The sequence below is a fragment of the Hirundo rustica genome, chromosome 1 (assembly GCF_015227805.2).
Source record: "Hirundo rustica isolate bHirRus1 chromosome 1, bHirRus1.pri.v3, whole genome shotgun sequence".
In the NCBI taxonomy this organism is placed as follows: domain Eukaryota; kingdom Metazoa; phylum Chordata; class Aves; order Passeriformes; family Hirundinidae; genus Hirundo; species Hirundo rustica.
Genome location: NC_053450.1, coordinates 11,586,619 through 11,599,500, shown reverse-complemented (window position 1 = coordinate 11,599,500; position 12,882 = coordinate 11,586,619). Strand labels below are relative to the sequence as shown.

At 40.1% G+C, this 12,882-nt stretch overlaps 1 protein-coding gene across 4 annotated transcripts in view; it reads right to left on the bottom strand.

The window, feature by feature from the left end:
- Positions 1 to 878: 878 nt before the first annotated feature.
- Positions 879 to 12,882, bottom strand: part of ZHX1 (zinc fingers and homeoboxes 1) — a 27,667-nt gene continuing 15,663 nt past the window's right edge. For 3 of the 4 annotated variants that reach the window (XM_058422875.1, XM_040075687.2, XM_058422878.1), the window contains one exon: positions 879 to 11,537. In XM_058422875.1, coding sequence (XP_058278858.1) covers positions 8,678 to 11,302 — 2,625 coding nt within the window. In that variant the 5' untranslated portion in view covers positions 11,303 to 11,537 and the 3' untranslated portion in view covers positions 879 to 8,677. The remainder of the gene's footprint in view (positions 11,538 to 12,882) is intronic. The other variant, XR_005702707.1, reaches the window with a different exon arrangement.

Genomic DNA, 12,882 nt, shown 5'->3' with positions numbered 1-12,882 from the left:
ATGCATAATCTGGTGCTTCTTATAACTCCCTAATTAGCTGATGGATTCTTGAATAAGGTTTTTGTTTTTTTTTTTTTTTTACCCAACCGAGTAAAACTATTTGGCTAAACACCAAGCTGTGGTGACAACTCATGCTCATCTCCAGTCGTGTGCTAGAGATATACTGTACTTCAGCTAGAGATGCCATTTTTCAGATTAACATTACCTACGGCATGGGAAGGACTCTCTCTTTAGACATCTTTTTCTTTGCTGGGAATACATGTGTAAGCACAATGCCAGGTCCTGCAGGAGAATCTCAGGCTCAGGTTCCTCCAGTTGCAGCTCAACAGCTGGAATAGACGGGTGTGATGAACTATACCAAAGCAAGACAGTGGCACTGCCTGCGGCAGGGAGCGGCTCTGAGTAACAGGTTGGGCTCACAGGAGAAGGACAGAGCTCAACAGCAGCTCTTTCCTCAGTCCCTTCTCATCTCAGGAAAAGACACGTGTTACAGCAGCCTGTCCAACTGACAGGGACTTCAGTAAGGAGGTGGTTTCTAGTCACCCTACTCTCCTCACCCTGAATATTTAAAATAAAAAGCATCTGCTGTAATGAGAAAAATCACGTGAACGTCCCTGGGCTGCTGACACGGCAGAACAGTTCAGCAACAAGCAGCTGTACTGACTCACACGTGAAGCTGACCTCACACTGCATGTTCAGCCAAGCCAGTTCTCCAAATTCAACACATCTCAGGAACTGGTGAAATTCTCTTTTGTGTAACAGGGAAAATGATATTTGAAGAGATCTGGTTTGTGACATTTTCGTACAGACACAATTCCTGGTTTCCACACCACCTCTTAAAACCACACACACTCAGTAAGGAGACATTTATTATACTATTTCTGTTTTCAAATTTTTGGTAAAAAGTTTATTTTCAGAAGTTCTCACATGATCCTTTCTTCTACCAGCGTCTTTAGGATTTTTCTATCTCTGATTTATTTTCTTTATCTGTTGAAGCAAAAGCAATAATTGCTACAGAAAGAAATAATGGCAATATTACAAATATTTTACAGCAGCATCCATTCGTTTCTTTGCCTCAAAAAAATAATAAAAATAAATCCAAAGACAAGATCCATACAGCCACGAAGGCTTAGGTTTGTAATATCCAGAAGTATGCTGCGTTCCCATATATGAGTTGTAGAAGTCCAGCACAACTTTCCAAGTTTGTGCAGAGCCTGATAAATAAGACACAGAAATATCAGTTACATTATACTGTTTCTAAGAACTTTTACTCTGTAAAATGTTTGGTCACTCAAAGCTATAAGCTTAATCACATATCAAAGAACACAGGCAATAAAGCCCATCTTACTAAAACATATAGTATTAGGCGAAACAAAATATAAGAGGACAAAATCTAGTGGTCACTGAAGCTTCTTCAAAAAAGGTCTAAAACAGAATGTTTCCATCATGTATCAGAATAAAAATGTACTGTATTAAAATTTGATTTTTTTTTTTTTTTTTACAAGCTGTCTTTTAATCAGTCTTCTATTTACAGTGCAGAACTGCCAACTGCAGTAGTTTAACTTTGGCACAACACTAAGTTCCAATCCTTTTGAGTATTCAAGTCCTGTGTGTGTCCAAAAATTTTCTTGGTTTCACGAAAGATTAGGCCCATTCACAGTTAACCAGTTATCTTGAAATTTTTCAAGAATTGCTTCCCCTTCACCACACTGGGCAGCTACAAAGGAAAGACATTGTAAGCTATTGCATCATTCAAAAGAAACTCTTCATTCTAAACAGTGACAGTGTTGTTGCTTCCTTTAATATCACATACACCAGACAGTTCACACAGACGGCTACATACTGGACACCTTTCTAAAAACCTTGCTGGTCGTTAGTGAATCATCTTCCTCATACTTATACATAACAATGCATTAACTTAATTTCATTTCACATGTCAAACAGGACATTTAAATATATTGCAATATATTATAGAAAATTGCAAAGCGCCATCATTTCTGTAAACGAGACTGACACCTGTTAACTCTCCTGTGCACATGAAGAGCAGTACCTAGTGCCACATTTTCTATACAATATAAAGCCTTTCCCAGTAGGGCAATTCATTTTAGTGCATTTCTGTACAGACTGTAAGCATACATACAGATAGCCAACTATGCATGGTTGGAAATACTTTTGTAAGCTGAAACTGGAAGATGGAGGGAACATTCTGAAATCACAGCAGAGCTCTTGTGGTTGATCATTTCATAGCATAGATGAAGACTTGACTCTTCTGTCATTCTAGCAGATTCTTTAGGGACAGCTTCATTATAGGTATCTAGTATTAAATAAGGAAATACTTTCATCAACCGGGACACAAATATTATGTGTCCTAACACATTCTAGGTTATGCACAGTCCAATGTTCATGGAGTAACCTTATCGCTAAAATACTTGTGAAAACCCAAAGCATTTTTATGCCACAGTACTATAACCAAGGATCAGTTTATCCACCACTAGTAGTGCTACCTGCTCTAAATAAATTTTAAAAAGCCTCATTTCCCAACAAGCATCAAGTTGGAAGCAGAGGTCAGTACCATTGCTAACCACAGCACAAAGATCAATACTGCAATCCAGCCAGAATATCTCTCTCTACAATGCCAGATGTCTGCAGTGTCAGCAGCTGCCTGCAAGTCAGGCTAAGTCGATGGAGCTGGGGTGCAGTTCCTCTGAGCAACTCCAGGCATGCAGGATGACCAGGTTTGCATTCCTTGCTGTGCTGACTACCTACAGTGTATTGCCCCAGTGCAGACATCAACATGCATCACACAAATCCCACCTTAATTCATGAAAAGTGCTACAGGATGATCAGTTATCCCTCTACGTGTTACAATGTTGTGTGAGTTGGTTTTGCAATGACTGTTCACTGAAAAGGTGCAGATGCTCTTCACCACAGAGAGAGAAAAATCCCCAAGAACTCCAACCATTAAACTTGGAAATACTGGCTATAACCCACCTGTGCTTCAAAATATCCCTTTTTAGAAGTGGGGAAAAAATGCAGAAATTCGAGTTATTGTGTGTTAGTAGCCACTAAGGGGATTTTTCACTTTCTGTTGAAATTCTTATTTTAAAATATTTTCCTACATAATTTTAATACATCAGCAAACCTGAAGTAACTTGACGTGGTAAGTATGTGCCACGCCTCTTGGTAAGTCTACTTATCCTAGGATATCACAAGCTGGATGGAGAATACAGATGTAACCCAGCACTGTTCAGTGCAGAGAAATGATTCCTCTACTAGCCCTTTCCATCTTTAATTTACACCATCATTCCAGGTGTTATAAACAATTCTTAAGAGTTTTACTGTTCTCTGGTCATTGATACTATCTCTCTATTACTACTGAATGCAAGCAAAATTGTTTTCAAAGAAAAAATAAATTAAAGAAAATAGCTATATTTCATTGCACTCTACTTTGTGCCTTCGGGTTAGGGCAGGGATATTTAACACTACAGAAGCTTAAAGATTATCTTCTCTCCTTGGGAGATATGAATATAGACAGGTATTGGACTCAGGTGGAGGACACAAATCCATACTACCATATTTACAGAAGCAAATACTGACATCCAGCCTGAATACACAGTACTCCGTTAAGTGCAAAAGGGAAAACGCTCCCCACCTTAAACCACAGCCTGGTTACCCAGCAGCCAGAGATCAGTTGTCAGAGATACTGCTGTGCTCTCATTTCAGAGGAAAACGGAGGAGGAGAATGTCTGCATCTTTGGGCTTTCTGGCCTACGGGGACCGTGTACAGTCATGAATCACTTTGCATGGGATCCAGAAATCCTTTCTTTGCTCTGTAGAAGGGAAGGGAGTGCATTTGCCTGCCTCAAACATTTCTTAGAGAACGAAAGAAAATCTGCTTTTGTTCAAGGTGAGCAGATCACCCATTAGAAAATTATTTCATGTCATGTGTGGACATTGCATGAGCTTCCCAATAATCAAAATTACAATCAGTAATTCTGAATTATGAATTATAGTTCATAATATAATGAAAAAGCCGTTTTCAACATGATACCAGACAAGGTTAAAAAAGGACATGGCCTCATTTACTATAGTGTATTAGGGATAATACACAAAATTCTAATAATCAGGTACTATGTATCTTTCCTCTTCTTTGCTTTCAAACAAAGAATATATTTCTATGTGCTAAAAAGGAGTGGCTGTAAAAACTTACTCTTTCTGTCAGAACAGAAGGAGTTAAACTTGTTTTGCTTATCAACTTCTAGAAAAGTAAATTCTGCAGGGCAGGCAAAAGTCAGAGCCTTCAAACTTCTGCGTTTTCCCTTCTGTTCACTTCTTGCAAGCCAGCACTGTTACTTCATTCAAACCTCCAGGGGAATACAGGCCTGACTTTCTTTTTTCCAGCACTAACTTTGGGGTCATTGAGAGGTGACACTGGGAAGACAGCACTGTTTAAGATGGAACTGTGCTCTTTCACTGCACTCGAAAGCAAGGGCAAAACATGCCATGAAGCAGAACGATACTGTGATGGTGGATGTCATCCCTGGTTGTAACACTGCTTTATTTCTTTTAGCTCTTTTCCCTCTCCATTCTGGCACAGGATTATCTGTATTCTCTCTAGCTGAATTCCAGAGACAGCACAACTGGCATCATGAGAGCAGGTAGTCCTGGCAGAAGTAGCAGATGAAGAGAAATGCACTAGCTTAGCTCTAAAGGAATTGATGCTCACAACTGAATTCTGATGTAGTGGTCCCAATAAAGACTGAGATACCAGCCACCCAGAGGTAAGATCTAAACAAGATCAGCGTTTCTTCATCTCAATGTCAGTGACAATCACTGAAGCCTGGCTCAAGCCTAAGAGGTGAAGCTCCACAGAAGTACAGAAACATACCACAGGTTCATCTAGACACAGTCCTTACCACGCAGGAAAATCAAGAAAGTCACAGGGACACTTACCCCTGGGAAGATGTATTTTCTTTCCCCTTCCTTTCCCACTGCCAGTATAACTCTGTCCAAACAGCTTCCAAAACACCTTGCATAAACCCTAAGAGGCAGCCAGGCTTGAAGGGGTGCACTGCTGATGAGCACGGAGATGCTCAGAATCATAATAAATTAAGACACTTGCTGATGTGCTGAAGTTCAGGGAGTTTCCAGGATGTGACTGGTAGAATGAGAAGGTGCCTTATCCTTTCCATCCACCAGGCCATTCCTGTTCCTCTCAGTGACTGTGCAGTGCCCACAGCAGCCTAAGGGTAGCTGAGATGAATCTGGGCTAAACCACTGTTACCAGTAGCTTTGAGTTCCCACCAGCTATGGCCACAAATCAGAGCTACAACTGACCACAGCACTTTCCAATGCTTCCCATGTCAGTCCTGAGGCAGGAGGCCTCTGGAAGGAGTTTGCCTTTCTCCCAGTACACAGTGCAAATATATACATGCTTTAAACATGAAACACACTGGTAATTAATGGACTCTGTTCAACAGGAATAACAGTCAGACTATGGGCAATAATGAACGCATACAACTTCTGTCTTCAGGCTGAACCCACACAGATTTTCCTCATCCTTGGCACAACTGAAAGGCTTAAAATGTGCATGTAGCCCAACATGCTATGTGTAGACTCCGCATCTCTCATTAGCTGATCCACAGCACGTGGTTTAAGTTCAATTTTATGTTCTGCAAAGAGTGAATTTTCTCATTGGGCTGTAAATACTGGTATAACCAGTGGAATACATGCAACTCTAGTATTTACAACAACTGAAAATCTGGCCCAGTATGCATCAGCCACTGTCTCTGACCATTCTACTGAAAGAAGACCTCCAATCCAACTATATTTAGTCTGATAAACAATGTATTTCCTCTTCCTGTGTTTTTCAGACCAGATGTGCTAGGGCCTACCACTGTAGCTGAGTGTTACTTAATACAACACTGCCAAAGTGGAAAATATCCAAATTTAATCATATAATTAACTTGGATCTTTGTATTTTTCCCCACTTTTAAAAACACGATTCCTAGCTAACCTAAATAAGTTTCTGCTAACAAAAATGGAGAGAATTATTTGGACAGGCTGCTTGGTTGTCTGTTTGGTTTTTGTTGTTGTTGTTGGATTTTTGGTTTTTTTTTTAAAGGAAATTAATTCTGGGTCAACTTCAAGGATTAAGGCAACTCCAGATTTTGCTTGCTAGAGGCATACTCCCAAGGATTTGGTTTAATATTTTTGGAAACTTAAAAATAGCATGTTTTCCTTCTAGCTTTGTTCTTTCCTACTCGGCAAGCACAGATTTTTGACCCTGTATTCCCAACAGAGTTTGAAGCTAGCTTGAGTCTTTCTTGTATCTGCTGGCATCTACAACAGCACACTATTACGATCATCCACACTATTACCAGATAAATGAAAATCCCTCCCAACCCCATGCTGAAAAGACCAGATCTTGATCGCTCTTGTACCACCTCACATGCAGACTCATAAACACTCCCATGAAATATGCTGACAACACGGGTTTGCTTCTGCCCCACTCCAAAGTTAAACTGAGGGATTCTTGGCTATTCCTCTCTAGCAATGCTGGCCACTTTGTGTCTCACCAACTTAAGCCTTGGAAGCCAGGGAATAGTTTAATCATCAAATTCATTACATATACCATAAGCTATTGCCTTTTTCTCTCCAATAATCTTAAAACAATCAGAAGAGATCACCCAGTAAATGGCTTTCATATGAAACATCTTCCTGCTGCTCAGGGAGCTTATTCAATCTGTGAACAGAAGGGCAGCTACAGGAGTCCAGAGAGGGAGGTCTGGGAGGTTAACAATATTTTTTATCAGACACTATTCCCTTTCTTATTTTAGCCTGGGCTTCACCCACAATCAGATATGAAAATCAGATCTAACGTGGACTCCTCTTTTTCAGAACATCATGACTAAAAGGGCTTTCCTGGTTTTTTTGGCAGTTATCATGGTTCAGAAGAAACACTAATTCTAAAATTCTAGAATAGGTTATTGGAGATGAGAAGTCATTAGGTCCCATTTTCTCTGCGCTAATCTGTCCTCATTAGTCATCAGATGCAGAAACACACAGAGAAGATGCCTACAGATGTGCAAAAGGAGATTGCTAGTATCCATTCCATTAGTGCCAATGTAAAAGCAGACAATGCTGGTGACAGCAGCACCAATTCATCACCATCTTTTGACATCTAAATATAAAGTAACTTATCCCTAAAAATGCAGGCAGGCAGTAGCAAGAATACAAACTACTCTTCCTCAGAGTACCAGTTCTCTAGGGTGCCAAACATCTGCCTAAACTAATTTGTGGGAATTTGGCCCATTGTTTTCAGTTGCTAATTCAAACTGCACTATGACTTCATGGTATTGAGACCAAATAGCTTTTTTTTTTTTTTTTTTTTTCCCCTCTATTTTATATATACTTATTTAAGATGGGAATGTTTTATATCTGATTAAACTACTTCTGCAGTTCAGTTCAGGTAGATCAAACCACCTCCAGAAATAAGCGTGTTCACCCAGCAGTCCTAGGAGCGATCAGCACAGTGGTGAGTTCAACAACTAGGATGTTTTACAGCTAAACCTGGACACAAATCACTCAACTGGGCTATCACTGAAGAACAATTCAACACTAACGTGTTTGTAATTACTAAGCATCTAAAAGCCATATAACATTTTGTTTGTGAATTAAACACCATGTCATTGCCACAACTTACTTGAAAACTTTTCTTATTAGCAACAAAAGATGCTTTTCATTTCTGTATCTGTGTATTCTTACAAACCCCTAAGCAACCCTGAACAACTTTTAGGCAGTTTTTGTCTTATGTTAACCTTAAAACTCAGTGCCAGATTTCAAGAAATTATTCTCTTTTGCTAGAAATATAGATACTTCTATTTCCAACAAAGGAAAGAATGCACAAGGTAGAAGTGTTACTATTAACTGCATCAAGTCTGTCAGGCATTTAAATTAGATTGATGTGAGATACACGGAGTAACTGTAACAAAAAGCATCTTCTAGCATCAGATTCAGTTAGCTTGTAATTATCAACAAGGAACATTTCAGTCCAAGTTCTGTAAACCCAAAACATTCCGAAGATATGCGAAAGGTGCAGATATCACCTTATTTTCTTAAACCAATCAATCCTCACCCCTAGGTTCATTGGATCCTTTTGTCACGCTTTTCCCCTTCTGTTTTCAACTCTTTCCTTAAGAAATAAACCCAGGCCTTGAAACCTTTCAGATGAAGTGATGTTTGCCAAAAAGACACCTAATGTTTTTGTGTTTTCCTCCTTCACAAGCAGGCAATGTTCTCTTACAGCAACAAAAAAAAAGAGTCTGTGTTTTTTTTGGAATTAAACAACATAAGGCAATTAAATATTGAGAAGCAGTCACGTGTATGATGAACATGAACCTTCCCATTGGTAGTGTGGAAAAGGAGGAGCTGAACTTGATCTGATTTGTAACCACCTGTCCCAGGCCAGGCCTGAGGATGTTCATCTCCAGTAGCAACGAAGCAAACAGTTCTTGCCTGCACAGGTAGCATCTTATTGTACTCTTGTACTCTTAGGTGGAAGGAAGATGCTAAGCAGCTGCTTGCTAAACTGAAGGCCATGAAAAATCATTTGGCTCTTCACCATGACATCAAACCTAATTCATAGGTTTTTGGCCCCCAAATTCCAAACTGTACATCAGTCTGTTTTTGAAAGTTTACGTTTAACATGTCTGGGGGGTTCCCAAGTATCACTATCATCTGTTTCTTCCTCATCCTCCTGATCATCCAGCATTTCATCTTCCTCCTCATTCTCATCAAACAGCTCTATTCCAAGTTCTAATCTTCTTTGCCTTTCTGCAAACCATTCTCTGACCTGCTCATATCCCATGTGAGATTTGGCTACCAGTTCATCAAGGTCTTGCTCATTAAGGAATTTGTGCTTCATATAATAGTCCTTCAGGATAGCTGTTCCAGTTTTAAATTTTATGACAGACACACCTCTGTCCCAGCAATTTAACCTCTTGCTTCCCCGAGGCCTCCCCCGAGGCCTCCCTCTCCCCCTCCCTTTTGGTCTTCCTCTCCCTCTCCTCCTTGCAAAGCCTTGGCCATTCAGACTGTTTGTATTGGCACTCTGGTAATAGTAATACCATTTCAAGCCACCATTTTTCCAGGCATAACGAGTATCTCCAAACCAGCTCACAATTTCTGATCTTGGAAGCCCAGTTTCTTCTGCCAGCTTGTTGTATTCTTGCGGAGATGGCCACTGAGTACGGACAAAGGAACTTTTGAGCATGTGCAACTGCTCTGGTGATTTTTTGCCTATTTTGCTTGAAGTGGAACACCCTGATTTTGTTCCTGCCGTTCCATCTCCCACAGATGTTTCTCCAGACTCCTCTTTTGAGCTGCCAGCATTGCTTTCATTCATGTCAGCTGCCTCTTCCTTCAAGACATTTGATTTCCTTTTTTCTGTAAACCAGGCATCAATCTCTCTCCTGGTCAGTTTTGTTTGGGCTCTTAATCTATTCATCTCTTCCTCAGTAAGAACAGGGTTATTAAGAAAACTTGCTTGGAGGACTTGCAGCTGTTCAGAAGTCTTCTCTTTGAGTTTCTGAGGGGTGAAATCAGGAAGAGTACCCCACGATGACTTGCTCTGTGGAGTGACTCCAGTCGGAGATTCATTCATTTCATCACTTGAATCAATAACAATGGTGGCACATGAATCATTGTTGAGATGAATCCCATGATTATTCTTTGAGTTTCTCTGATTGTAGCGTGTATCACTGAACCACTTTTTGATCTCTCCTTTAGTGAGACCTGTTATTTTCATAAGTCTAACAATTTCTGAGTCTTGAGGAAACTGGTTTTTAAGGTAGCTGACTTTCAATTCTGCCAGTTGTTCCTTAGTTTTTTTTGCTCGGATGCCAAAGGAATCAGGATTCATCAGTGTGGATTCATTTTTGATAGGCTGAGGGGCTGGAATGGCAGCTACTTGTTTGGTTTCTGCAATAGGCTGAGCACTGTGAATCTGACTCTTCTGTAACTGTGTTTGGTTTGGGACTCCTGCTACAGTCAAAGCTATTGGGGCTGTTACTGGTAATGTATTTGTACCTGCAACTTGAGTGAGAACAAGTCCTGGCTGACCAACTATTTGGCATGTCTGTAAAATTGAAGGTAAACCATTGCTAGCGGCCGAAATGTGTGCTGGAATAACGGTAATTGTCTGTGGCACAGTATGCACTGTGCCATTAAATTGTTTCCTCCTTGCTTCCTCCACCTCCTCTGGCGTCCAGCTCACCCCGTGTTTCAGACGCTGGGCAGAAAACCATATTTTAATCTGTTCCTCTGTGTACTTAGCTTGAGAGGAAAGAACAGTGATTTCCGACATGGTTGGATATGGGAATTTGTTGTAGGTGTTAAGCAAAAGAGGATTGTTATCCAAAGCAGTGTTATAGGCTGGAATGCTATTTACAGGTATCAGTACTTTTGGAATCAGGTTTGAGTTCTGTGGAGCTGTAACAGCTGTTATAACCTGTGCCACCCCAGGCTGAAGCACTGGTGCCGGCGTCACTATGGTACCAGCCACATCTGCTGCACTGCAAACAATTGAATGGCTTGGTTTTGACTCAGAAACTGCTGGTGGGGGGTTTTCTACAACTTCTTCAGAGTTTGGCTCATTTTCAGTTCCCTTTTCTTCACCAGGAATGTCATCAACTACATTGTGGAAAACAGCAATACGTTTAGCCTCAGTTTTGTTTTTCATCATTTTCATGATAGGAGTTTTGCTAATGGAGATCCCTGATGAGGGGACCTCAGAAGAGTCAGCCTGTCCAGCATTTTCTTCTCTAACAAAACTCCCATCAAAAGTGAGATCATTTACTGTCTGTTCAAAGATTGTCTGGTTATTACGTTTCACCATAGTCAATTTAAAATTCTCCTCTCCAGGGTGGTGCTTCAAATTATGTTCTGAGAGGGCATCATATCTTTTGGTAAGGAAATTACATTCTAAACAAACGTAGGATGAATTTAATACTACATTGGGATGTTCTGAATCCACATGAAAAGTAAACATATTGAGATCAGGAGTCTGAAAAGTACAGTATTTACACTCATAACCACCTTCTACTTTATTTGTGTTTTTCTTATTGTCTGAATCCACATACTCATGAACATCCTCATCACTTGTTACACTCTCTGCTGTAGGGTTATCTGCTGGCGTGAGCACAGGTGGTCCTTCCTCCAAGTCTGACACCATTTCTAGATCTGGATCCTGCTCATTGGCTAAGACCATGCAGGGTGTTGTTGATTTTCGTTTACTTGCCATGACTGTTACTGTGAAAATGATAACGACTGGTCAGACACAGTCTTAGCTTCAAGCTCTTCTTGATTAATAACAGTAATAATAATAATAATAATAATGGCTTTTGGTACTTCAAGTCAGTTCTTGTAAAGTCTCAACATTTATCCCATTAGCAGCTTTTCTTTCGTAGTGCAATCAGATTAAAAATAGTTGAGGATGAGATGTTGAGACACACTGTTTTAAAGTCCACATCCACCACCTGTAGTAAAGAAGAGACAGTGGAATTAGTTTAATTTAAATAATAACTTCTGTTCTGCTACATATTATGGTTTAAGGTAATTCAGTCCTTTGGGGTTTAGTGCACCACTGCTCGTACCCTGAAACCAGCAGACCCATTCCAAGAAGAGATAGCTGAAGCTAAGATAAGAAAGGCAAAATCCAGTCCACTTATTACAGGTGGAAATTTGTTTCAGTTCATGTTAATACAGTGATAGACCTAAACAACAGAATGGTGTGAAACAGGTAACTTCTTGACTGTTTCACTTACTTCAGAAGCTTTTTTCTTGGGACAGTGCTGAGGTCAGTCTTGCCCATGGACTGCTTTGCCTAAGCTACAACAAATTCTCTTGACTATTCTGTGAGCTCAAGTCCTTCCTTATCACTAACTTGAGCCCATTACGACATCTCCACTGCACGTCTTTCACATCAGAGGCTGTGAAGTGTCCCAGAAAAGGCAGGTTTACAGTATTTTTCTATTGCATTATACATACAAACACAATCATGTGCAAGGTCTTTCTTCCATGTCTGAAAGCAGGCAAAACAATGTCTTTTTAAGGCACTCTGACAGACAAAAGACAATTATCCTTTCTTCCTAGCTTCCCAAATGTCACTCTCCAATTGAAGACTAGTCCCAAACCAATAAAAGTTTATTGCTACCACGTGGCAATTAACTAAAATCTGTTTTTATGCCTCTATGCATTAACAGAGATATGACTGATTGTAAACTGTAAACTCTAACAGAGAAAGAAAAAGTGTTGAAGACCGATATACCAAGCAGAAGCCTTAGCTTCACATTTTTTCTTTAGGCAAAAGACAAAAGTGTTCATCCATAGTTGCCACCCAGTGCTGCTCCATAAGCTCTGTTTTTGAAGCTGTGTGTCACCTTACTGCTTCATAAATATCCTCCTTTAATGTTTTTAACAATCACCCTCTGCACTACATCTGTGACTACATCCAAAGTGCAGAGCCTCACATAATCTGCTTTTTATGCCAAGGATATGGCTACATGGCATTAAAGACACTGAAAATACTCAGTAAATCTTCGGTAATCATAATTCCAGGATGACAATTATTTAATGGTACTGGAGTAGAAAGATATCGTTCCTCCACAAGTTAATAGTGGCAGTCTGCAAAACTGTGCACAGAAATGCAAAAGATATTTATTTTCATGCATGTACAAAGTACCTATTGCAGGCCACCTCATTTCTCTTTGCAGCGAGAGAACTATGAAGCGAAGCTAAATAGATCCATTTGTCTCAGTGTCCCGAGGGACAAGAGGTAGAGCATTATTAACTGTGCTGCTTCTCTGTGAGGCTGGAGGGCTC